The sequence below is a fragment of the Lonchura striata genome, chromosome 22 (genome assembly GCF_046129695.1).
Source record: "Lonchura striata isolate bLonStr1 chromosome 22, bLonStr1.mat, whole genome shotgun sequence".
NCBI classification, from domain to species: Eukaryota; Metazoa; Chordata; class Aves; order Passeriformes; family Estrildidae; genus Lonchura; species Lonchura striata.
The window spans coordinates 5184785-5212078 of NC_134624.1; the positions used below are offsets into that span (position 1 = coordinate 5184785).

General features: G+C 56.5%; 1 protein-coding gene across 19 annotated transcripts in view; it reads left to right on the forward strand.

Annotated features, from left to right (window-relative positions):
- The first annotated feature begins 16643 nt into the window (after positions 1-16643).
- The window catches only part of GRIN1 (glutamate ionotropic receptor NMDA type subunit 1), a 39543-nt gene continuing 28892 nt past the window's right edge, over positions 16644-27294 (forward strand). For all 19 annotated transcript variants that reach the window (XM_021533698.2, XM_021533701.3, XM_077787863.1 and 16 more), the window contains exons 1-2: positions 16644-16946; positions 21170-21304. In XM_021533698.2, the coding sequence (XP_021389373.1) occupies positions 16689-16946; positions 21170-21304 (393 nt within the window). In that variant the 5' untranslated portion in view covers positions 16644-16688. The remainder of the gene's footprint in view (positions 16947-21169; positions 21305-27294) is intronic.

Genomic DNA, 27294 nt, shown 5'->3' on the forward strand with positions numbered 1-27294 from the left:
GGGTGGCACTGGGTGAGTTACTGGGGTGGCACTGAATGAGTTAACTGGGGGTGGCACTCAGTGAGTTACCAGGGTGGCACTGAGTTAACTGGGGTGGCACTGAGTGAGTTACCAGGGTGGCACTGAGTTAACTGGGGTGGCACTGAATGAGTTAACTGGGGTGGCACTGAGTGAGTTACCAGGGTGGCACTGAGTTAACTGGGGTGGCACTGAGTGAGTTAACGGGGGTGGCACTGAGTTACCAGGGTGGCACTGAGTTAACTGGGGTGGCACTGAGTGAGTTACCAGGGTGGCACTGAGTTAACTGGGGTGGCACTGGGTGAGTTACCGGGTGCCTGAGCCGGGCTGCAGGAGAGCCGGGCTGGCTGTGCACACCTCGCTCCCAGCTCCGTCTGCCCACGGGACACCCACTCCTGGTGCTCTGGCACTGCTGGGTACTGCCCACGTGGGGAGCGTGAAAAACACCAATCACTTGGTTTTCAAAATTTTAAAAATAATAAAATGGTTATAAAAATAATAATACAATTAGAGGAATGAATTTTAGAGTTAGGACAATTGCAAGACAATAAAAAGCAAAGAATTACAGACATCCGGATGCTCTCGGACACTAAGTCAGGAAAAGCATACCTTGTGAACAAAGGAATAATCTTAAAAGCAATAGCCTGTTGCATATTCATACATCTCATACATGATGCATTAATTCCTTGCAAATTAAGAACTTTTCTGGTTTTTGTCAACTTCTTCTCCTTAATCCTGTTGGTTCCACAAAGATGGAGAGAAGGTGAAAGAATGTTTGTGTTTTCTGCTAAGGAGGCAGTAGCTCTTTATGGGCCCCCTTCGCTGACATCTCTGTGTGAAGAGTTTCTTGCTTGAGCTTGTAACAAATCCTATATCACAGAATTTCTATTTTAACATTATGTTGTAACCTAAAACTACATTTAACACACTACGTAAGAGAATTAATACAGCGTAACTTTCTAACATTACACATATAATATTCATTGTAATATTTGTGAAAGGCCAATCACAAAAGATGCATTTTTCACAGGGAGGGACCCCCGTGCAGTGGCACCAGAGCAGAAGATCCCGTTCACCCCCGGGTGGCCAAGGGCAGGGGGGAGCCGGTTAAAAGAGGCGGCTCCAAGGGTGACACTGGCACCAAGGGTCACCTCATCCTGAACTTTGTGGCAGAGATTCCTGTGGCAGAGACACATGGTGGCACTTCTGCAGCTTTCAGAGTGCTGAAGAAGGACAGCAGCTACAAAGGGCACAGCAGAGAGTTTGTTCCGATCAGATTGATTTCAGTCAGGTATTTTGCGTGAGTTGTGGGGCTTGGCTGCCTCTTTAACCTTCAAAACGCTGAATGGCTGCTGCATCAGTGGATCCTCCTCCATGTTCAACGAGCTAAAAGGAGCTGTTTTTAGTCCTAGATGAGAGCCAAAAGGAGCTGCTTTTAGTCCTAGATGAGAGAGCAAGATCCATCACTGCCTCTCAAGCTCAAGTCATTCTCTGTTGTAACTTTGTAGGATCCTGTGCTGCTCATTCTTTCCAGAGAAATTTATTTTGGCATTTATATTTACCCAGTGTCAGAAAATGCAGCTCCTCCAGGATTGGAAGGCTGTTGCCTTCATTACTTTTTCTTTCCTAATGTGGAAACGAGCAGCAAGGAGAGCGTTTTGTTCCTGCCCAGCCTCGCTGCTGTGTGGGAGGTGGGAGATGGGAGAAGCGAAGTTTGAACATCAGAGGGGGCAGCAGGAGCCCATCCCCAGTGACAGAACCTTTGCCTTGGGGTGGGATGGATCTCACTGAATCCTAAAGAGGTCTCGCTGTGCCCCCACGCAGACAGGGAATGGCCAAATCCCTCACTAGGAGCAGACTTTAAAGCCATCGAGTCCGACCAGCGCCGCCAGGGCATCACTGCCCCTGTCCCGGGTGCTGCATCCACCTGGCTTTTAAATTCCTCCTGGGATAGGGACCCCCTGCTCTGGGCAGATGTGCCAGGCCATCGCCCTCCCAGTGAAGAAATTGTCCCCAGTGTCCACCCTGAGCCTGCCCTGGCCCAGCCTGAGCTGTTCCCTTTGCTCCTGTCCCTGTTCCTGGAGCAGAGCCCGATCCCCCGACTGTCCCCTCCTGTCAGGAGCTGTGCAGAGCCACAAGGGCCCCCCTGAGCCTCCTTTTCTCCAGGCTGAGCCCCTTCCCAGCTCCCTCAGCCCCTCCTGGGGCTCCAGTTCCTCCTCAGCTCCCTCCAGTCCCACTCTGGGTCCCAGCAAAGCCCGTGCTGGAGGTGCTGCTCATCCCAGCTGCCCAAAGATCCCTCTCCAGCAAAGAGCACAGAGGGCTTTTGAATCACCCTGACTCCTTTGGGTGGATGGGAGTAGGACAGATGGCTGCAGTTTTGTTCTTTTAATACCTCTGGATAGCAAGGACCCGAAATTCAGCCATTTCAGATGAAATTGCACATCTTGGCAAGTGCTTGCATATGTCCAGAATATTCTCTCTCATCTTCTGGTCAAAGACATCATTGCTCAGTACTTGGAACCAAATTTTCATTTGAATGCAGCTCCTGACTATGGGCAAAAAATACAGTAATAATATTTTTTCTGAAAATAGCACAGAGATAGAAAAAGAAATAGCAGTTTGGTGAGATCTATAAATTGCTTTTCTTACCCATAAAGATGGAATGTTTCTTTCACTTTGGGAGAAACAGATTGTTTAGTACAAACACTGACCTGTGCTGCCAATCAATGAATATTTCATTGCTGTCCCATCGATCCAAATCCACTGGAGCTGAACTTCCCAGCACAATAACTAAGAAACACAAGCCAAAGCAAAACTCAAGGTGAATGGTTGGTGATTTAAGCTCGTTTGTGCAGCCAGATCAAGTAATTGCTCCATGTGAACTTCAGGTGTTCTCCTACACGGTTAGTGCAAACCCTCTAAACAGCGGGGAGGTGTGAGGAGCTTTCCTGAATTCCAACCAAAAGTTCCCTTCCAGCCTTAAAAGGACAGTAAAATTCCCATTGAGGAACTGCTCTGTCCATGAGGCACATTCCAGCACTGATGTGCTCTCAGCTGCTGTCACTGCAGGCCCCCAGCTGGGGAATAATTAGCACTGGCTCCATGATTGCAGAAGGCTGATCATTGCTTCATTATATCATCCTGTGCTATATTATATTGAACTCATTAAGGAACTCGGTAACCCTCACAGCCAGTCCCATCCAGCTTTGCACCTAATTGCTCAATCCATCCCAACACCATCCAGTGTCCAATTAAGAAACCATCCTTTTAAAACAAATCTCCATGGCACATTTCGCACATGCACAACAGCCGGTGCAGCAAGTGGAGATAAGAATTGTTTCTCATTCTTTTCTCTGATCTTCTCCCAGCCTGGGAGAGCTGTGCCTGCTCCCTGTGCCAGGAGCTGCTGCCACGAGCTGTCTCTGCAGAGCACAGAATTGTTTCTGGAGCTCCTTGGGATCCACCCCGAGGGATGCAGGGGATGGCTCAGAGTTAAAAATCTTCTTTTGTAACCCTGTCTGCAGAGTGCAGGGGGTGTGGGACTCAGAACAGAGAGGGGGCATTAACACAACAGAGCAGGGTCTCAGTTTTCTCCTTTTAAGGCTTGAAGGGAACTTTTGGTTGGGATTCAGGGAAGCTCCTTACATACACTCACTATTTAGATATCTGCAGTCCCAGTTAACATCTGACACAGAAAAGGGCACTGGAGCCCTGTGGAACACTGGGACCTGGAAACCCAGGACAAAAATCCGGGTTCTGCATGAAACACAGAGGGGGTAGAGGGGAGATTATTACAGCACAACTTTCCCTGAATGAAGTAATTTTTAATGGGGACACACAGGACCCTCCCTTTTCTGTGGATGCTCCCCGAGGACTTGGAGGATGTTCACTTTCCCAGTATATGAAACGCTGCCGCACTTTCCATCCTCTCCCCGGAGCTGCCCCGGTGAGGGCAGGAAGGTCCAGCCTGGCCATGCCGGGAGCAAAGCAGGACGAGATGTTCTCCAGGGGAGGTGGGAGAGCAGCACCGGGGCCGGGAGGGGCTCTCAGCTCTCATCCCTCATCCCTCAGTTCTCATCCCTCAGCCCTCAGCTCTCATCCCTCAGCTCTCATCCCTCATCCCTCATCCCTCATCCCTCATCCCTCATCCCTCGTCCCTCGTCCCTCATCCCTCAGCCCCCATCCCTCATCCCTCATCCCTCATCCCTCAGTTCTCATCCCTCATCCCTCATCCCTCAGCCCCCTCCGAGCGGGCAGCGCCGAAATTCCCCCGCCACGGCCCGGCAGGGACGCGGGAAATGCGCCGAAAATCTCCCGGGGAGCTTCGCTCCTCCCTGGGGGACAGCGGGCAGGACTGGAACAGGGATGCTCCGGAGGAGGGAATTAACCACGAGATGGCACCAGGCAGCTGCCAGAGCCGGCGGGACAGCGGGCACGGGACAGCGGGGACAGGGGACAGAGGGGACAGAGGGGACAGAGGGGACAGCGGGGACAGAGGGGACAGAGGGGACAGAGGGGACAGGGGACAGAGGGGACAGGGGACAGAGGGGACAGAGGGGACAGGGGACAGAGGGGACAGAGGGGACAGGGGACAGAGGGGACAGGAGGGACAGAGGGGACAGAGGAGACAGGGGACAGAGGGGACAGGGGACAGAGGGGACAGGAGGGACAGCAGGGACAGCGGGGACAGAGGGGACAGGGGACAGAGGGGACAGGGGACAGAGGGGACAGCTGGGACAGAGGGGACAGAGGGGACAGGGGACAGAGGGGACAGCTGGGACAGAGGGGACAGAGGGGACAGAGGGGACAGGGGACAGAGGGGACAGCGGGGACAGTGGGGACAGAGGGGACAGGGGACAGAGGGGACAGGGGACAGAGGGGACAGAGGGGACAGAGGGGACAGGGGACAGAGGGGACAGCTGGGACAGAGGGGACAGAGGGGACAGGGGACAGAGGGGACAGCTGGGACAGAGGGGACAGAGGGGACAGGGGACAGGGGACAGAGGGGACAGCTGGGACAGAGGGGACAGAGGGGACAGAGGGGACAGGGGACAGAGGGGACAGCGGGGACAGTGGGGACAGAGGGGACAGGAGGGACAGCGGGGACAGGAGGGACAGCAGGGACAGAGGGGACAGGGGACAGCAGGGACAGCGGGGACAGCAGGCAGCAGCTCCCTGCAGGCTGTGGGCAGGACGTGTTCCCTGACTGCAGAAAGGACCACACACATCTGAGCTGGCACTGCTGAAGAAGATGCCCGGGCTGTGCTGGCCACCAAATCAGCTTTAGAAGCCATGCCAGAGCAGACCTGGCCTGTCACACCCCGTGTGTCACCCTGGGGTGCTCAGAAGTGTCCCACAGAGGCTGCTGGAGCACAAAAACATCCAAGATGAGAGGCATCACCTCGGTCCAGGCAGGGGGAGAGTAATTTCTCACCATCATCTCCAAACCATTATGGTTTTCAGCCCCAGGTTTTGAGCTCCTGGATCCTGTTTTGGCTGCAGAATAAAAGGCACTTTCACAAAAATGTTTCAAGGTTTAGGATGCTTCCCCTGCTTAGGGAGAGGGACTCCTTAAAGTCTCTCTTAGAGAGAAGAGTATTTAGAGAAATCTCCATTCCTTCCCCAAGCCCGGAGGGGCAGAGGAGAGCCGCGGGCTCCTATAGCCCAGGAATCTTTGGGGAGGGGAGCCAGAAGGGGAAACCCTTTTATCCCTTTGCTCTTGGGCCCCAAGAGCCACTCAGGCTGTAACTCAGCAGCAAAGCCCTGCCCCGTGCAGGGCCAGCCACGGGCTGGGAGCCAGAGCACTGATGCTCCTGGGCCAAAAGGAATTTTCTGGGAGGTGAAGGGAAGCCCCAGCTCCAGACCGGATTGCTTTTCCCCTGTCTGGGCCTGATTCCTGGTGCTCCCAGGAGGAGTGTGAGGTTTGCCCCACTGGGATCTGTCCCTGCTGGGTTCTGGGACCTGCCTGCTCTACCCCTGCAGCTTAGCTGAGCATGGATCTGATCCAACAGGGACAGGCAGCACTGGGCCACAGCCACGGGACTGCCCAGCTCTGCTGCAGCCAGATCTGCTCCTTCCATATCACCGGCCAGGGGCTGTGTACAAATCACAAACGGGATGGGGCTGCTGAGGAATGTGTCTCAAGCTGTTTATTTTCTAGTATTAGTCTCATTACGTGGTTATGACAATGGGAGGATTCCAGCAGCTCACATCCCAGGCAGCAGACAAAGAACTTAATGTTACAACTTACTTTAAAAGCTTTTTGAGCAGTCACACAAAGCAAAAGCATATTGACAGTAGTTCTGTCTAACCACTATAAGCACAAGTACCTTTGGTTAAAACAATTCTCGCTTATTTTGAATACAATACCTGCTTTTGAGCCTTAAGATACAATGTACAGAGCTCTATCATTAAGCTTAGAACTTCCTAATATCTCTCTAAATATACTTTTCTATAACTTAGGGAGTTATTCTACCCAAGTGTTAGTATACTGACCATTGTTCTATTTGTCCTTACTTTCTACTTGTTGTAGAATTTTTTTGCTGACAAATCTTATGGCTACTGCTTAGCTCTGATCACAGTTCTGCTGTCTCTGAGGCCTGCCTTTTGCAACATGCCCAAAACCTTCTGATTTTAAGGAATCCTGCAATTCCACATCTGGATGGCTGCCACAGCCTTCCCTCAACCAGCGCTGCTCCTGAGGCACGGTGCCCAGTGCAGAGGAGCTCCTGGGGGCTGCTCACAGCTGTGGGCCCTGAGGCAAAGGCCAGGTCCTCCTTCCACACCTCAGGCAATGCACACTGGCATTCAGAGCTCATTCCTTGTGAGCTCTGGTTGTTGCAGGGGCTGCTCAGACAGTGAGGAATGGGGGACACCAAACGCTGGGAGCTGAGCTCAGCACACATTTCCAGGCAGCCACCCTGGTGACAAGTGACACCATGTGAGCTCTCCCTCCCAAAACCACTTCCCTTGATTGGAGTGGTCTGGGCCAGGAGCAAGAGCCCCTGGAAACCTTCCCAGCCTTCAGGCCCAGGAAGGATTATTTCAGAAATGAGCTGTTGTAGCCCAGTGCCTGGAGATCCCTCCTTTCCCAGACTCTGGCACGGGTGTCCCTCAGCCTTTCTAGAAGGCTCTCCCACATCTGCAGGCAGCAGTGGAGGCACCAGGGTCACCTTCCCCTGCCCCGGGTGACAGGGGCTCACTCTGAAGCATCAGCATTGTCTTCTGTCTCTGACCCACCTCTGCACCTGAGCTGAGCTTCAGGAAAAAAGGGGCAAGGCAGGGAAAGTGCTTGTGCATGTGGGAGATGTGGGTGCAGCAGGAGCAGTGGGAACCCAGAGGAGCAGCCCTGGAGAGGTCAGAACAGAGCCCTGGGAGCCCTGGGGGTCTCAGCCATGTGTCCCACGGCCAGCCCTGCCAGTGTCAGATGATTTTACTCCCACCTCTAGAGCTTCTCTTCTTAAATGAGCCTGGAGCTCTTCTTCCTTGAAGATAGGAAGCTGTGCCTGTGGCCAAACCCTTCCTGGGCTGCCCAATAAAAACTCACCCAGGACTCCTGAGTGCTGCTTTTTCCTCCTGCCTTTGCACCCTGGAGCCACCAGAGCCAGAGGAGAGGCTGGTCTTTCCTCTGGCTTGTGCACCATATGTGATGTCTCTCCACTTGGGAGGACAATATTCTGCCCCAGGATATACTGAGAAATGTTGCAGGTGTGTATCAGAGCACTAACAGCCACGGATTTTTTCAATTTAATTTTTATTTATAATTTCCCCATTTAATTAGTTTGTTTCTTTTGTGGAAAACAAGTAGGAATGGTAGTGAGTAAAGCACAGGGGACTTAAAGAGCCCCAGGGCCACAAAGGGCACTTGTGGAAGCACAGAGTCTGTGAACCCCTGCAGAAGGAGCCTGCAGAGCTCTGAGTGTCTGTCAGCCCGACTGTCACCCACAGCAGGGTCTGCACGTGGCCCAGGCCCACAGGAGCTGCTGCTTGGAATGAGATCTGAGCCTTCCTCCACTCTGTGGCTGCATCTGCTCACTGTTCCACCAGACAAATGCACGTTAGCAATAATTAGCATTCATGCTTTTGTCGGCATGATCTGAGGGGATAAAAAAGCAAGGCCCATGGAGAACAATAATAATTTCTATTACATGAGCTGTTCCAGCTGGAAAAAAGCAGATGAGCTTTCAGGTCTAATAGCCCTCCTTCAGAATAATTAGGAATGTAATTGGGAACAGCAGAAAACCACAGAATCCTAAAATAGTTGGGGTTGGGAAGGAGTTTTAAAGCCCATCTAGTCCAACCCTCCTGCCATGAGCAGGAGCATCTCCAGCTGAATCAGGCTACTCAGAGCCACGTCCCATCTGAGCTTCACAGCTGCTCCCTGCAAGGTGTGGTGACAGTGACCTGTCACCTGCAGGGAGCAGGGAGGGGACACAAAGGGTGGCATCAGAATCCAGGAGGGGCACAAGCAGAGCAGACCTCAAGTGCTGACATCCAGGAGGTGGCTTCACCCATCCACTGCTGGTCACTGAACCACTACCTGGCCAGGCTGTGTCTCAGTCTAACACTTTCCTTTTACGCTCATATCTGACCCCTTTTCCAGGTTTAGTGGAATTTGTGAGTGGGCAGAGCTCAGGCAGGCAGGAGGGAAGACACAAGGACTAACGGGAGGCAAGGGGAGCCTGAGGTGTTGCTGCATAAACCCAGCAGCAGCAGCAGCTTCCACGGCATGGAGTCCAGGAACCGGTTACCAGAGTCTTTATGAGCACTCACCCTTTTTGTTCTGCCCTTTTCCTGAGATATCTTCAACATCTTTCTCCTGGGATGTTCAACATATCTTGCACATCTCTTGTACATTTACAGGGGCAAGCAGGAGGGCCAGGGCACCCTCAGCCTCCCTGGTGGGACCCACGGGCTGCATCCCCTGGTGAGGCACACCCCAGGGGCAGGGAGGCATCAGAGGTTGTTCAGGGCATGACCGATGGGGTCTGTGGACACCTCTGCCTCCCCAGAGCCGGGCTGGGGCAGGGAGCAGGGCTCAGAGAGCCCTTGCTGTGTGCAGCTGCCCAGCAGCGCCGGGGCTGGCACAGAGGCAGACACAGGTGGGTGCCATGGCAGGGTGCTGAGGGGACCCGAGGCTGGGGTGACAGGAGCACCAGGACCTTGCTGAAGAAGGCAGGACCTCCCCAGACACGCAGGGATGTGCTCTGCCCTGGGTGCCCCTGCTCTGTGGGGTGGCCCCAGGATGGGCAGTGCTGGGGTGAAGCTCATCCCAGGCAAGTAGGAAAAATGAAGTGCAATGCAGAGATTTTCTTCTCATTCCCAACATTCCAGGGGTACTGGGAATGGCCTGCAGGGAACTGTCCCAGGGCAGCTGGGAAACAGGAAAGGAGGAAGCTGGGACATAAATGTTCTGTAAATTCTGTAAGCTGAGCACAACAAGGTGTTGGTGAGGTAACTGTGGCTCCTGCAGGTTCTCTCTGTGTCTATTTCTGAGACTCTGAGAGCCTTTAGAGCAGCACAAGGCAACCTCAGCAGCACAAAAGCATCTCTCTGGAGCTGGAATGGTGCCTTTGGTGCCCATCACCTTGCAGCAGGCACAAACCCCCAGCTGCAGAACTGAGCCCCTGAGGCTGGAATGCTCCAGGTCAAAGACACACAGGAGCTGTGGTTGTGGCAGAGAGGAGTCACCTTCATTTCACCTTCATTCACAAGTAAAGGAGAAATGTGTTTCACTGGTATTAGAAATCCTTAAAATGTCTGGGATTTTCCAGCACATCTCTGCATTAGATCAAGGCAGGGACTTGACCTGGGGACTGAAACGGGAAGTGAAGAGAAATTCCCAGGATAGCATGAGGAGGATGAAGCCTTGAAGGGCTGGGTTGTTAGACACAAAGACCACAATGTGAAAAGGACATTAAGCTAGAGAGAGCATCCAAAGGAGGGCCTTGAGGTGAGGAGGGGGCAGGAAGAGAAGCCTGATGAGGGAGGAGTGGCTGAGGTCACTTGATTTGTTCAGCCAAGGAGAAGGGGAGACTGAGATCAGACCTCACTGGGATCTGCAGCTCCAGCTCTGCTCTGGGACAGGGACAGGAGCCAGGGCACGGCTGGAGCTGGGCCAGGGCAGCTCAGGCTGGAGAGCAGGAAAGGTTCTTCCCCCAGAGGTGCTGGCACTGCCCAGGCTGCCCAGGGAATGGGCACGGCCCCGAGGCTGCCAGAGCTCCAGGAGCCTTTGGCCAGCGCTGCCAGGGATGCCCAGGTGGGATTTTGGGGGGTCTGGGCAGGGACAGGGCTGGACTCTCTGGTCCTTGTGGGTCCCTCCCAGCTCAGGGGATTCTGATGCCCTGGTCCCATGGCACTTTACACCAGGCAGCCCCACGTGTGAGTTTGCCTTTCTAGGAAGCCCCTGTGAGACTGAGCTTTCCACAAGTGCTGACTTGTAAGCACATTGCAGGAACCTTCAGGGAAGGAGATGGAATTAAAGCAGTGCTTTCTCCAAAACCAGTGCTGCCTCATCATGGTTTTTTTTAGGCTGGTTTCATAATAGACCTTGTGTAATCAATCTTTCTTTCTGTCCTCAGCAATGAGATTTTGATCAGCTATCAAACATCAATCACACAGGACAGGAGGGCACGGCTCTCTAGGGGCAGGTTTGTCACCATATTCCCGTGTTTTGGGTGGTTTTGAGCCATCACCCACCACTGATCTGTGCTGGTGGTGCTGGAGCCCAGCCAGGCTCCCCCCTCCTGGGGTGAGAGCATCCAGTGCAGCACCGAGTCTGGCGCTCAGCTTCTGCCCCTAAAGGCCACTTTGTCACCACTGGGCCAGCCTGGGCTTGGACTCTCTTGCTCAGCTCCTCCCAAGGCCGTGCACATCTCATTTATCATGTTTGGTGTCTTTGAAAGCCTCATCTGGCAGACTGGAAAGCCATTCTCAGTTTCCTGTCCTCCTAAGGCCAGGAACATTCCCAGGGAGCTGCACAGACTGGAGAGCCCCTGGAGCTCCTGAAGCTTTGCAAAGACAGGAGCAGCTCGCAGCAGCAGGATGAGGTGCTGAGCACTGAGATGCCCCAGGCATCACCCCCTGCAAGGGGACAGAGCCACGTGTGGCTGGGCAGGGCGGGGCAGGACACCAGGGGTGCTCAGGGCACCGTGGTGGCTCCTGCGAGGGCACAGGAGCCAAAGCAGATCTCTGCTGCCTCCTCCCAGGGCTGGGTGTCAGACATGGGAACTCTGCGTGTTTCTGCACCCATCACTGTGAAAGCTGTGTCCTGGTTTTGGCTCTGGAAGGGCTGCAAGTTCCAGAGCACCTCATTTGTCATTGAACCCTTTTCCCTTCCCTGTTTCAGCCTCACTGCAGCTCCAGGATGTTGGAAATGCCCAGAGATCTCACTCTCCTCTTGACAGGGCACAGCCGTGGCACCTCTGCCCAACAGTGGTACCTGTCACCACCTGGGCTCTGCTGGGGCCAGACAGACAGCTGGAGAACCTCCTGTGACCCCTTCCCGAGGAGTTTGGCCCCTCCAGCCCCTCCAAATGATGGGATGGTTTTTGCTTGAGCAGGTGCTGCACAGGCAGCAGCCACCCCTCCTTGCAGTGGACAGGATGGAGATGTCGCTGTGTGCCAGGGTTCCAGAGTCCCTGGGGAGGGAGGTGCCACTCCTGGTGCCAGCCCTGCTGTGGGAAGGCAGGCAGCCCCATCCCTCTGGGAGCTCTCCCGGGGACACCCAGGCTGAGCGTGGTGGGGGCACCAAGGGCTGCAGGGGGCTGATGGTCCCCACCATGGTGATGGTGCTCCCTCTCCATCACCACATCAGCTGGCCCAGGCTCCGGCCTCCGGTGAGGTGAAGGAGGGCAGGAAATCCCCAAGCAGTGACCAGACTCTGAGGTGCTTTCCAGCCCCTGCTGTGAGACAGTTCCAGGGGACTGGAAGTCCCTGAGGACAAACTGTGCAATCTCCTGGGACACGATGTGCAGGAAGCTGAAGCCCAGCTTCTGGCTGGTTTTCCAGCAGAAAATTGGAATGTTATCAAAATGAAATTTTCCCTACAGTGCATTTCAAACATGCAAATCCTGGTTTTCCCTCAGAAAATGTTCGCAGTTGAACTTCCCACCCCTCCTACTGCACATCTGACTGTTTCTGCACATTCAGTTCCCTCTGCTTGCACAGGAGGTGGTCTGGGGTTTCTCACCATCTCTGCCTCCAGCCACTGACGTTCCATGTCCCATCCTCTTACCTCTGCCCCAGTATCCCCCTGCCTGCCCAGGAGCACCTCGGTGCTCCCGACTGGCTGCTTGCCTCTCGTTGGAGCCCCCCATCCCTGTGTGTGCCCAGCTCCTGGGGCAGGCAGAGCTCTGCTGGGTGCTGGGAATGTCTCTGCACACGGGTGGTGCAGGGGGAGAGACCCCTCCATTCTCACTCCTGCCAGAGGGGATGCTGCAGCTCCTTTCTGTGACAGCAGGGATTCAGATGTGCCAAACACTCTGCTCAGGAGGCTGGCAAAGGCTCTGGGGGCCTGGAGCTCGTTCCTGTGGGGAGAGCTGGGGAAAGGCTACATGGATGCCCATGGATACCTGGAGCAGGGAGCTGTGCTGCCTGGGTTCTCCAGCAGCCATTCTGAACTGCAGAGTAGGCTGGCTCAGTCCCTCTCAGCTGGGAAAGCATTCAGGACGAGCACAGGGACTTAGGGACTGCATTCCTTCCTGGATGTTGCTTGGAAAATAATGGGAGACAGGGCTTGAACACACAAAAGCAACTAAGGGGCTGCTCAGACACTCCCACCTTGGTTTCCACCCCATTGCTCCTTGCAGCTCTCCCACCACAGGAAGCACAGGAACCCCTGGGCACCTTCCCCTGCAGCCTCCAGCCCCTGCCTGCCTGTCTGGGCAGCTGATCCCGTGACAAGGACGTCCTGCTGTGTCCCAGCTGTCACACAAAGCACAGTGCCAGAGCAGTGGCAGTGAGGACACACTGTGCCAGCCTCCAGGAGGGCTGTGAGGAGCTGCTGGGGCCCTGCACCTGCCCTTGTCCCCTGTCCTTGCCTAGAGCTCAGGCTGGGGTTTGGTGCTGTTCTCTGTCCCTGCCCTGGAAGGCAGCATGCTCCAACTGCATCCACTCTCCCCTCTGCTGGAGCAGCTCATGGGGATTTTTTCCTCCAAGTATTCTGAAGGATAGTTTCTCTGTTTTTCAGCCTCTTTGTAAAGAATTGAGCCCCAGATCTGCAGGCAGCCTTCCTGTGCAGGGTTCCCCAGTGCTTCCTGCAGAGGTTCAAGTCATTGCCAGCTGCTGTTCTGACTCCTCAAGGTGAATCCAAGGACAACAATGCCACCTTTTTGTTTGGAAATTCATGATTTCTGACCCGCAGGTCAGTATTAGAGACCACACATACCGTCAGTGCCTCCACTGGATCTGCAGTCATGTCCAAAGAGCAGGACCAGCAATACTTGCCTCTGTTTTCATGGCTCTACACTGGCTGTCCTAAAATACATTCCAGTTCTGTGCTTATCAAAGAGCCCAAGTGATCTGGCATCATTATTTGCTGTCTCACAGATTTTATCACCACTGATTGCTTCCAGAGCAAAGGCAGGAATACTGAAGTGGCAACTCCATTGCAAATCCTTTCATCCCTGTAGGAACACCCACGTCCCACGGCATCTCCTCAGTACCAGGCCTTGGAGCCTGGCCATGGGCACTCTGCATGTGCTTTGCTCCATTTTACACCTCAGATTAACCTTGCAGCTGCACACAGGAAGCATTTCCACAGCCTGTGTTGCAGTTACTGCTCTCAATTCCATTTCAGCTTTCTCAAAAGAAGAATTTTTTGGTAGCTCCACAAGGAGTGGCACAAACTGCATATTCCTAATATTTAATTTTGTCTTCTATGAAATTCCCTATTGCCTTTTCTACCACCAGGACTGCTGCCTTACCCCGAGGCAGGGGAAGCTTCCAGCTGGGTTCAGCGCTGCTCCTCTGAGGTCTCCAGGTTGTACCCTGGGTGACTCTGGCCTTGGGAGGAGTTACAGCCATCACTGGTGAGGGGACACCTCACCCACAGCTCTCCCATGTCGTGTCCAAGCCCTGCATCCAGGAGGTGCCGCATGAAGAGCAGGATCACACTGCACTAATTGCTACCTGCCAAGCCAGGTCAGTTCTCGCCCTCAGTCATGGCCAAGGAGGTGGCCACGACGTGCCAGGAGGCAGCGACGGGGAAAGCAGAGAGCATCCCTGGCTGCCAGGACCAGCTGGGGGATGTGGCTGTGCTCCCCACACACAGCTCCTGCTGGGAAAGCCCTGCACGCTCCTCTGCCTTCAGAGGATCAAAGAGCCTGAGGACACAGCGAGAGGGAGACTCGTGTGGTGACAACATCTGTGCTGGCTGTGGGGCATTGTCATCCGGGCTGCTTCTGCTGCCAGCACTGCACCGAGGGGAGCACGACCTGAGAGGGAAGCAGGCATTTCTCTGAGCTCCACAACTGTGCCAAAAACAAGAGCCTCTGGAGATAAAAAATAGAGGCACAGAGGGAAAAGCCTGCCAGCACGGTAGGCTCCATCCTAAGCATGATCATCCCACAGTCCTGGGTAGCACAGGAGGGACTCAATAGCTGCACTCCTTCACCCTGCAGGGAGCTCCAGGCCATTAGTGGGAAAGAGCTCCTGCACTCCAAATAACGTTCCAAAGCCTGCCTTTTTCCTTTGTCTTCCCTGCCAAGCCACCTGCTGTGGCCAGGTCTTCACTTAGTTAATCTACAGCCATCGCACCCACCAGGATCCAGGTCTGTGCAGCCCACTCCAGAGCATTCTTCCCACAGAACCCACTGCAGGTGCACCTGGTAGGCAGAGGAGGGAATGGAGTCAGCTCTGTGCAGACTGAGGGCAGGGATGCAGCCCTCTTTGGCTTTCACCCTTTGTCCCTTCAAGACAAACCCACCTCGTGTGAATCCAGCAAGGCCTTCAGCTCCATGCGTGGGGGCATAGGAATGACATGGTGACACTGAAAAGGGTTAAGCTTTCCTGGAAGTCTTTTCCAAGAGCACAGCAGGGTTGGTGTGGAGCTCCACGCCAAGCACTGCAAGAGTTAAGGCGAGGTGAGGCCATTTTCCTTCTCTCACGGAGCACATCACAACCTCCATGGGTTTCATTGCCTCCCCAAGCAGTGGTCTGCAGCTTCCTGAGAGGGTCTCAGTGCTGGAGGAGGCTGCAGAGCCCCCGAGCCCGGCACGCTGAGCCCTGCAGCGTTACACAACGGCCATTTTGCTCCTGCATGTGGGCAATGTGGGACACAGGCAAAATGGTTTCCATGGCAACTCGCACTTCAGAGATGCCAGTGAGAAAATTTGCGTTGGGGGAAAATATTCTGCTTCAACTCACGTTGCAAAGGAAGGACAGAGGTGGGCTGCAGCAGCACCCCAGAAATGGCGGTGTGAAAATAGCCCTGGTGGTTTTGGTTCTGCACTGCTCGGTCTATTCCCTGCCTGGGCTGGCTGTGGTGTTTGTCCCATGCAGTGACAAAGCAACATCTTCTCACTACCTGAAACCCTGTTGTTTTTCTCCAAAAAGGCTGAAGTGGCAGGTCTGGGGAGCAATGTGCTGCTCTGGCCACCTCACCCCTCTGGCCCTGTAATGGGACAGACACAGTCCAAGAGAGAAACTCAGTCTCTTTCTGACATGGAGCTGGACTACCCTCCAGATGTGGGCCACTGGCTGCTGTGCCTCCATTTCCTTAAGGGAGGCTAATGGTAGCCCAGCAACAGGTAGATGATGAGAACCCCAAGAAATCTCCTCAGCAGAGAAATCTTAAGGTCATATCCCAGAGTAATTTGGTGAATTTAATGGAGGAAAATGGCTGGTTGCCCTGTGAGCTAATGTCTGGAGGAGTGGTGGCTCTGTCTGGAGGGACAGAGTGAAGCCAAGGAACCAGGCTTAGTGTCTACTGAACATCTCTGCCCAGGGGCTGGGCTGGTCAAGAGAGGGTTCCCCAGCACTGGAGTGCACACAGACCATGACAGAGTCCATGTCACACACAGCCGTCCCCAGGCAGAGCTGCGGTAGTGCGCAGAGGTGCTGCATAACTGGGAATATTGATGTGGAGAACAAACCCATGCACCGTGTTTTATCCCCAGTCCCTGGTTTAGTGAATGCCTGGCGTGTCCGTGCCTTCAGGGCACCGGGAATGCCCAGATCCCGAAAGGGCACTGCGGGTGAAAAGGGCGGAGCGGGACGCCCAGAGCTCAGCCCCGCACCAGCTGTGCACCTCCCGCTCGAGCGGCTCTCGCAGGAGGTGCGGGACGCGGGGCAGCGGGGCCCGCACCCTGTGAGCGGTGCCACCGAGCCCGCAGCACCCCGCAGCACCCCGCGGGAGGGAGGGAGGGGGGCTCTGCCGCAGCGCCGGGGCGGGCGGGGGTCCCGGGGGCGGGCCGGGGCGGGCGCTGCGGCAGCGCGGGGCGGGCGGGGCGGGGCGGAGCGGCGGCAGCGGCGAGGGCGCTTCAGCACCGGGGAGAGCGCCCGGCAGCGCCCGGCAGCGCCCGCAGCGCCCGCAGCGCCCGCAGCGCCCGCGCCGAGCGCCGGGCACGGCCCGGGCCAGCCCGATGCGGCCGCGCTGAGCCGGGCGGGCGGCCCGCGGGGCGGGCGGGCGGGGGGCGCGGGGGGCCCGGCGGGCTCCGGGCCGCCCGTGGATGAGCACCATGCGGCTGCTGCTGCTCGCCCTCCTCTTCTCCTCGTCCTTCGCCCGCGCCGGCTGCGACCCTAAGATCGTCAATATCGGCGCGGTGCTGAGCACCAAGAAGCACGAGCAGATCTTCCGCGAGGCGGTGAACCAGGCCAACAAGCGGCACGGCACCTGGAAGCTTCAGCTCAACGCCACCTCCGTCACCCACAAGCCCAATGCCATCCAGATGGCCCTGTCCGTCTGCGAGGACCTCATCTCCAGCCAGGTACCCCGGGACGGCGACCCCCTCCCCGCCCCGGCCCCGGCGGGACCCGAGCCGCCGCCCCGCGGCCACCCCGCCCCGGCCCCGCGCAGCCCCCCGGCCGAGCCGCGGCGTGCGGGGTCCTGCCCGGGCCCGGGGCCGCTGCCCGCATTGCAGCCTTTATGTAAGCGCGGCTGGCTGCGCGCTCCGTGCACCCCCGGGCACAGCCGGGCTCCCGCACACAGCCCGGGCACACACGGGCACCCACAGACACCCTGGGGAACAGCCGGGCTCCCGCACACAGCCCGGGCACACACGGGCACCCACAGACACCCTGGGGAACAGCCGGGCGCCTGCACAGAGCCTGGGCACCCACAGACATCCTGGGGAAAAGCCAGGTGCCTGCACCCAGCCCGGACACTCACAGACACCCTGGGGAACAGCCGGGCTCCCGCACACAGCCCGGACACACACGGGCACCCACAGACACCCTGGGGAACAGCCGGGCGCCTGCACAGAGCCTGGGCACCCACAGACATCCTGGGGAAAAGCCAGGTGCCTGCACCCAGCCCGGACACTCACAGACACCCTGGGGAACAGCCAGGCACCTGCACACAGCCCAGGCACATGTGGGCACCCACAGACACCCTGGGGAAAAGCCGGGCACCCACACCCAGCCCAGGCACTCACAGACACCCTGGGGAACAGCCGGGCACCCACACAGAGCCTGGGCACATACGGGCTCGCACACATTGCCCGGGGCACGCATGGCCACCTGCAACACCCACCCGGGTCCCACATGGGCTCACACACACGCCCCAGGGTGCACATGGGCATCACACGCCCCCGGGTATACACGGGCTCACACCAGCACCCCGGGGCACAGAGAGGCACCCCCACAGCCCTGGGGCACATGCGGGCACACACACCCACCCCTCAGGGCACACAGGGATCACACGCACTCTGGGGTGCACGCAAGCTCCCACATGCATAGCAGGACACACATGAGCTCACACACAAAGCCTGAGCACAGACACAGGCACAGCCCCTGGACACACACAGGCTCACACACAGCCCCTGGGCACACACAGACACACACACACAGCCCCTGGGCACACACAGACTCACACACACAGCCCCTGGGCACACACAGGCCCCCATGCCCTGAGTTGTGCACATAGATGTGCACCCAATGCTGGGCATGCACAGAAATATGCATGTACACCTACACCACACACAGGCACAGCGGGCACACACAGAGCTAGGTGTGAGCACACAGGGGCATCCCCAAACTGGGGGGACACGTGGACACGGGGAACAACGTGTGTGCACACAGACTGTGCACTCACACACATGTGGGAATGCCCACAGGCTGCACTTCATGTGCAAACACACACTCCATGTGCACACACACTCCATGTGCACATAGAGTCCATGTGCACACACACTCCATGTGCACACACACACTCCATGTGCACATACACTCCATGTGCACACACACTCCATGTGCACACACACATTCCATACACACACACGTGATGTGCACACACACATTCCATACACACACATTCCATGTGCACACACACATTCCATGTGCACACACACACTCCATGCACACACACATTCCATACACACACACTCCATGTGCGCACACACACTCCATGCACACACACACTCCATACACACACACTCTATGCACACACACATTCCATACACACACACTCCATGTGCACACTCACACTCCATGTGCACACACATACTCCATGTGCACATACACTCCATGTGCACACACACTCCATGTGCACACACACATTCCATACACACACATTCCATGTGCACACACACATTCCATGTGCACACACACATTCCATACACACACACATTCCATGTGCACACACACACTCCATGCACACACACATTCCATACACACACACTCCATGTGCGCACACACACTCCATGCACACACACACTCCATACACACACACTCTATGCACACACACATTCCATACACACACACTCCATGTGCACACTCACACTCCATGTGCACACACACACTCCATGTGCACACGCGCATTGCTGTGCAAACATGGGCTCACACACAACATGTCTGCACTCATTCCAGCGTGCACAGCTGCTGTGACACATGGACACACACACACCTGCGTGGAGGGACCTGACACACCCACTGCCACACGCACACCCGAGACACGGGCACGCACGGCTGGGGGTGCAGACACGCAGGCACACCCGCACAGACCCACGGACACAGGGACACACGGACACAGAGACACACGGACACAGACTGTGTGTGCTGTGTATGACTGGGCGCAGAGTGATGTCCCTCCTGTGGCCACGGGTCACTCTCAGCGCACCTGGGGGTGCAGCCCGAACCCTCAGTGCTGGTGGGCGCAGCCGGGGGTGCCCCGGGCAGCCTCTCCACCTGCCCCGCGTGTGCCCGGGGTGCAGAGCTCGGTAACACCCCCAGGCCGTCAGTCGGGGCTGTCGGGGCACGGGCGGGCCAGCACAGACCCAGCCCGTCCTCAGCACACCCGCACACGCGGAAGGTCCGCGCGGGCCCGTGCGCGGTGCGAACGCGCGCCCGAATTGCGTGACGGGCCCCAGCAGGGAGCATCACCGCCCCAGCCAGGGAAATCGGGCACACACAGCGGGGCAGGGGGCTGCAGGGACGGAGCTGACGCCTTCCCAGCTCAGCTTCCCGCGGCAGAGGTGCGGGACAGCTGGGGACATCCCTGGGCTGGGGCCCGGCCGGGCAGGCGGGCTGTCCCGAGCCGCGCTGGCCCCGGCAGCAGGGGAGGCTCGGCGGTCCCGCACGGAGCCGGCCTCCCTCCAGCGCTGCCGGCCATGGATGCCGCGGCCGTGCCGCCTCACGCCCTGTCCCCGGCAGAGCCGCGGAGCGCCGCACGGAGCGGGCACGGCCCTGCGGGAGCAGCGCAGGGGCCGGGGCTGGGCTCGGGGTGCCGGGCTCGGGGTGCCCGCTCTGTGCCGGGGCTGTCCCGGCCGCTGTGCCCGCTCGGTCCCCGCTCGGTCCCCGCTCGCTGGCGCCGTGCCCGAGCGGGGGCTGCGAGGCACAGCAGGGGCTGGCAGCCCGCAGAATGGCTCCTGCCGTGCGCCACGGCACAGCCCGAGCCCCGCACGGCCCCGCCGCTGCCCCCGAGCCTGCTCCTGCCCCAGGGCCTCACCCCCTGTGCCGGCACCAGGCACCTCTGCCCCGGGCAGCCCCTCCTCTGCATCCCCAGGGCATTCCCAACCTCTTCTCCAGCAATTTCTCCCTACTCCCACGTAGGCTCTCCAGCCCCTGCCTCAGCTCCCTCTGCACCCTCAATTTACTCCCTCCCAAAGCCAAGCAGGATCGCCCCTCTTCCCCCCAGACCCCAGGGCCCTTTCCCAGTCAGGATCCATCCTCCTCTCCACCCTGGCAATCTGTCCCTCCGGCCCTGGTGCTGGGCAGATGCTTGGAGAAGGAAGAGTTATTTCCTCCAGACATCAAAGTCCTTGCACTGATTCGCCCTAGCTGGAGACCTGTCACCAGCTGGGGACACTCCTTGTGCTGCAAAAGGGCATTGGTGTAATAAAGGATCCCCAGGGAGTACCCAGCTCCTTCTTCTCCCTTTGACACAAAGTAGGATCCTGCTGGAGACCAAAATCCCAGCTCTGCCGTAACAGCAGAATTTTGCCGGGATCCTCCTTCCCCATTTTGGCGTAGCCCAGATCTTGGCCGAGGGCAGATCCCGGCTGCTGCCCCCGCCCTCCGCGCTCTGCCACTGCCATGTGCCCAAGGCCAGATGGCTGATTCCGCTCCCTGGCTCCGCGCTCCCGCTCCCGCCACACTCCCGGCTGACCACTTTGTTCCTAATAGTCCTCAGAGGGGAATTACAACCGAATATTAAATGTGTGGTTAAAGAAATCGCATTACACAGTGCGACTGGAAGGGAGATGCTTCCCTTTAATCTGTAATCCACGGAAGTTATTAGTTTAGCGAGCGGAGCGGCTGGGCACGGCATTCCATTAGGACACAACCCTGAGCAGAGCCATCACATCCAGCCGTGGCACAGCAGCCCTGGCTCCCAGCACAGCCCTCGCTTCCCCATTCCGAGCAATTGCGATGCCATTATCATGTTAACATGGGGCTCTTTAGCATTGCAGAAAAGAAAAGGGGGAAAATATCACGCTGGATGGCCGTTGCGCTCCCGCGAAATAATGTTTGTGTCGTGTATCCTGTCCTACAGGTCTATGCAATATTAGTTAGTCACCCTCCTGCTCCCAACGATCACCTAACACCAACACCTGTATCATACACAGCTGGCTTCTACAGGATCCCTGTCATTGGTCTGACAACACGCATGTCTATATATTCTGATAAGGTAACTGCTGCATGTTTCTGCTCTGGTACCTCATACATGTGCTGTAAATCAAGAGTGCCCGTCAGGAGGGTTCATGATGTCTGCACTCTCTCTGTGTCTGTCTCTCTGGCTGTCTCTCCAGCCCAGCCTACATCTCCCTCTCTCTCTCTCTCTCTCCCCTGCATTCCAGGGTGCATCATTTTTTTGCAGCTGCCAGTGCTGACCTACATTGTGCCAGATGATTTCTGCAGCGCTGCCCTGCCAGGCTGCCGGGCTCGCTGCTCTCCAGCCCCGGCAAAGGCACGAGCTGGCTCCTGCCCTGCTCACTGCCCTGCTCACTGCCCTGCTCACTGCCCTGCTCACTGCTGACAGCCAGGGGGTCCTGGGGGCTCTGGGGGCCTGGGAGGGGCAGAGGATCCTGTTGGAGCCTGTACATTGGGCAGGATCTCTCTGGGGCTGGGAGGCTGTTTGGTTGCATTCACTTCTCTGGGTTTGTGGGATATTGCTAGGGGAGATAACAGAATATCCTGAGGCTTCACATGACATTCAGTCTGGCCAGCACTCAAGACAGAGGTTCAGATTTCAGTGTCTCAGCTGTCCCTGTGGGAACTCAGAGATTTCCAGGCTGGATGAGGTCCTGCCATGTGCAGGCGGTGCTTGGGCAATGAGGTGCTGCCCTGGCCCTCAGCTCACAGCCCTTTTGGCAAACCTAAAGCTTTAGGAAAGGCAAAAGGAGGAGCTGAGCAGAGCCAGGCCTTCCAAATGCCACTGCAGGATTTCATCCAGGCACACGAGCTCAGTGGGTGAGATCGAGCCTGCTTCGAAGCACGAATCAGCCTTTGCTTGGAAAATGTGAATATTCACAAATGTAAATGTTCAGTGCAAAAATAGTCACTCCACCTACATGGTAAATAAAGTCAAATTTCAGGAGGAGGAGCAGAAGCTCCCAGAGAGGCAGCAGCAGCACTGCTTGGCTGGAGCAGCAGCAGATTTTGGCATCTCCCACCAGGGAAGCCATGGCAGGGTGATCAGCAAGCCAGGCCCACGGCAGTGATGGTGATGGTGGCTGGCAGGGCTGGGGACTGCACACCCTGGCAGGGTCCCACCAGGCATGGTTAGATGGAAAGGGATGGCAGCAGAGCTGGCAGAGCAGGCAGGAATTGTTCAGGGCAGATTTGCTTCTTGCTGCTCTGGGGAGGAGATGGCTCTGACAGGAATGTCACTGGGAGGATCCTTGTCACAGGGCCCAGCATGGCAGGAGAGGGGACCCTGCACCTGCTCTCTGCCCCACCTCTGCAGGGCTGTGCCAGTAAAGCTGCCCTGCCCACCTGTGCTGCCCATCCTGCTGGCCTGGAGTGCTCACCCCCAGGGGCTGACCCTGTCCTCTCCTTCTGCCAGTCCTTTCCTTTTTAAAACGTGATTTCTGCAGAGCAGCCTCATAACCACCCCTGGCTCACTCCAGGGCTGGAGGAGAGACCCATGGCCGCAGAGGTGACTCAGTGTGCCAGCAGGGAGATGCTCTCCATGGAATATTTGGGGTGTTGAGCAGCTTTGGGGCTGTGGGGTACACTTGCCTGGCAGAGGCTGGGCAGGGAGCCCAGGCTGCCCACCCCAACACCCCAGCACCCCAGCACCCCTCCTGCCTGGCTGGCATCGTGCTCAGCCTCCTGCCCACCAAGGCTTGGAGCTCTCTGAAGAACATGGAGCTGCAGGCAGGAGATGGGGCAAAGGCAGGAACTGAGTAGAGGAACAAAGGATGCTTAGACAGTGGAGGGGACAGCAAAGGTGAGTGTGGAGTGGGGGTCAGAGGGGTGTGGAGCTGTGGTATAGGACAGTGGAAGGTTCTGCACACCTTATGCAGGACAGGCTGGCTCGTGACAGGGATTTTCTGCTCTTCCCTTTTTGGCTTCCAGAGATCAGCTTGCTTTCTTTTTTGTTTTAATTCAGGAAATTATATCTTTCAGCTTAGTTTCTATGGAAACAAGCTTGTAGGATCACTTTTTATGTACGCCCCTATTTGGTTTTGGAGGCATCAGACAATTTTAGCTGAATTTCACATGGAGCTGAAGCTGGGTTGATTTTGGTCCTCTCAAGGCTACCAGGAGAGGAAAGGTGTGGGTCCCAGCAGGAACAGGTTTTGATGCTCTCAGAGCATGTCCAGTCAGGCACAGTGGTCTGTGAGCTGCACCAGTCTTTCAGCAAAGATACCCGAGGGAAGTGAGTTTTACTGTTCCAGTATCCAACTATTTGTTCTAGAAATAATGTTGCAGTTATCAGGCAGAGCACTCTGGCTTGGCCTCCTTGTACATCCCATGGGCTGTTCCTTCCCTGAGACCCTCACAGCACCCAGCACAGCACTGCCTGCCAGGAGGGGTCTCTGGGATCCCATCACCTCTGAGGGAGGTCAGCAGGGACTGGAGGAGAGAAGGAGTCTCAAGGTAAAGGCAGCAGAGTGGTTCCCATCACCGTGGTGTCCACGGCTATGGAGAGCTCTCTGGGGAGATCTCACGGGCTGAGCATTGCAAAAATCCCCCTCTGACTTTCCCTCAGTGCTCCTGTTCCCCACAGGCCGCTGGGGGTGTTTATATCTGCTCTGCATCTCAGCTGCAACAAACGAGATGGCAGTGACATGCTGGCACCATGAAAAATGTGAGCTGCCCCTGAGTGTGGGAGCAGAGCCCGGGGATGCACGGCCCAGGAAGGTCTGAGCTCCTCACCCATGGGACCTACCCGAGGGCCGGAGGGACACCCTGGGTGCTGAGCCCCTCACCGCCCCACAGCAGATCATTGCAGCAGAGGAACAGGGAGATAAATTGATAAATTAAGAGACCAGCTCTGCTGCTGGAAGAGCTGGAAAATGGAGTTTAGACATGCTGCAATTGGAGAGCTTTCTCAGTCCCAGCACCCTGCCCAGGTCGTTAAGTGAGGTCTGTCTGTCTCTCCAGCCAGGGCATGGATTTCCCTCTGGTTTCTGCTCGCAGAGGAACCATTCCAGGCCCTCACAGGCCTTGTTCACTGAAAAGGGTTTGCTGCTGTGTTCCTGGCCTCACTGGCAGTCGATGCTCAGCAGGAGCCCTGTCAGCCAGGGTGGGAAGGTGCAGGTGGGGACAAAAGTGGCTCTTGTTGACCAAGGTCAGGGTCAGCGCTCCTTCACTGGCACCCACAAGTGATGACTGGACAGACTGCTTGGTGCAGCACAGAGATGTTTGTCCTGGCAGTGGGGGCACAGCCCTCAGCAGAGCAGGAACCACTCAGGAGGGCAGGAGACCTCTCAGGAGGGCAGGAGAACCCTCAGCAGGGCAGGACAGCCCTCAGCAGGGCAGAAAACTACTCAGGAGGGTAGGAAATCACTCAGGAGGGCAGGAGAACCCTCAGGAGGGCAGCCTGGAGTGTGCAAGAGCAGGCCAGGGTAGTGGGAGATGGCCTGATGGAGCCTGCAGCTGGCAGCAGATCCCCACAGGCTCTCAGGTCCCAGCTGGGAGCAGCACAGAGCAGCCCCACTGCCCCACCATGGCCCAGCCCGTCCCTTCTCCGTGCACTGCAGGGAAAGGCAGAGAGTGCCCTTTGGTCTGAGCTCCCCACCCCTCTGCCCCCAGAACCCCTCCCTGCACTGTCTGAGCTGTGCCAGAGCTATCCCAGCTCCCTCCCACCTCCACAGCTGCCATGTGGGGCAGGCCCCTTCCATGGAAACACTGGCCAACACTTCTTTCTCATGCCCAGCTGGTGAATTTTACCAAATTTTCAGGAGCTTTACAGACTGGGATCTCTGACAATCTGTGAAATTGCCCAGGCAGCTCAGCTGGGGAGTGCATTGCTAGAAGAGGGGCTGCCATAGGTACTGATGCAAAGGCACATTGCTCCCTTCAGCCTGTAGGAAAAATCCCTCCCCCAGCCCTGGGCTCTGAGCTGGGTGAGCCCCTGGGCAGACAGAAGAGCAGAATTGGACAAACCCTCCCCTCACAGCGCTGAGCAAGGCCCTGCTGGGACACAGGCACTGCCATGCCCTTTCCTCTGCGGATAAAACCCCCGTGCCAGGGCAGCTCAGGGCTGCTGCACAGGACTGCAGCTCCAGGCAGGTTCCCTGCAGGGGTGGATGCACTGCCGTGCTCTGCAGGTTCAGGCTCACAGCTGTGCATGCACAGCCTGTGCTTTTAAACACACACACACACACACACACACACACAGGATCATCTCCTCAAACAGCTCCTCTCTGTATGGGTTTGCATCAGATATTTGCAGTTGTCAAGTCCTGACCCCACACAGAATCATCACAGAATCCCAGACTGGTCTGGGTTGGCAGTGACCTTAAATCCCATCCAGTGCCACCCCTGCCATGGCAGGGACACCTCCCACTGTCCCAGGCTGCTCCCAGCCCTGTCCAGCCTGGCCTTGGGCACTGCCAGGGATCCAGGGGCAGCCCCAGCTGCTCTGGGCACCTGTGCCAGGGCTGCCCACCTTGCAGGAAATGTCCCCAGCCTCCCAACCCTGCTCACTCTGGTGCTTTTTGCCTCCAGCCCCCTGGGTTCCTGCTGAGCTTGGGCACTGATTTCACCCCAGCCTGCATTTGCTGCCCTTTTGCAGAGGTAGAATGAAGTGGGGGAGCACAGGGCTGAGCTCTGGGAGGTCTGGGGGTGGTGTGAGCCATTGCCATGGTCCCACTCCAGCTCTGGTGGGCACCAGGCACACTCAGAGCACAGCAAGGGGTGAGGAACCTACAAAGCCCCTTCCAAGGCCAGTGTGGATTTGCAGTGAGGAGCAGTTTTTGCTGTGTGCTGATCCGAGGGGAGGGAGTGATGACAGCCCCGAGTTCAGGTGCCTGGAGCACACCCCAGGTGCAGCTGAGTGAGCCCACGCTCTGTGCTGGCTGTCCCACAGAGGCTGTGCCAAAAACCACGGATCTTTTTTAACAGTTATTTGCCAAAAAATTGGCTGATGAGGGTGCACAAATCCCTGCACCCTCATGCCCTGCAGTGCAGCCCACGTGCCTGTGCCCAGCAGAGCTCCGTGCTGAGTTTCAGAGGCTGTGGCAGGGACCTGTGGGATGTCACTGCGTGTGCTGGGATGGGGGAATCAGATCACACCAAGCTGGATTCTCACCTGCCTCTGCACAGCACAGGCTGGCTCTCTGAACCTCTGGGGGACTCTGCGTTCATTTTTCTGCCAATCTTTGGTCCTTGCGAAGATGCTCAGGAGTCGCAGGTGCTTCAAAAGCTGTGCTCATCCTGAGATCTCAGCTCAGCACTTGACATGAATTTTTCTTCCTTATCCCATTTGAAAACCACAGTTCAGGGATCCAGGAGCTGAGATACCACCAGAGTCTGTCTCTGACCCTTTTGACACCACCTCAGAAAGCAAATTTCCCTGGACCGTTAAACCAAGTTGCCCCCCCAACAATTTTGCAGTAATTTTTTCCTCTGAACCCAGTGATATGTATTTACAATACTTAAGAAAGCCATGATTGATTAAACACCATTTTTGCAACTTGGTTGGGAAGCTAGAAAGCAATTTGATGCAATATATGGAAATTTCAAAGATTTTTCCATTTCAAAAAGGGATTGAAATAATTTTTATAGATGTTTTAACCTGTGTTTTTCTGATTTCCTTTTTTAATATTGTTTTTTCTGTAATTTTTTCAGCTCTTTTCTCTCTTCTGATTTTTTCCGATTTCCAGTTACACTTTCCCTGGATTTCCTTAAAGCAATTAAAAATGCTCAGGGGTTGAAAATAAAAAATGCTTAGACCCAGATGGTGTGCCCCTGGCCCAGGCTGTGCAGCTGGACCTGGAAATTCCTGGGCATCTCTGCTGACCTCAAAGAGATCTTGAACACTTGTGTTGGTGTGGACACCATGGTTGTCTTTCCATTGTTTGTCCCTATGGGGCTTTTTCCCAGTCCCGTGGGTTAGTGCTGGTTTTGTGGGGTGAGCTGCTCTTCCTGTAACTGCAATGTCTGTATCAGACATACTCTGAAAGTCTTGCTGGGGCTCTCCTGGTTTGTTTCCTGCCCTGGTTA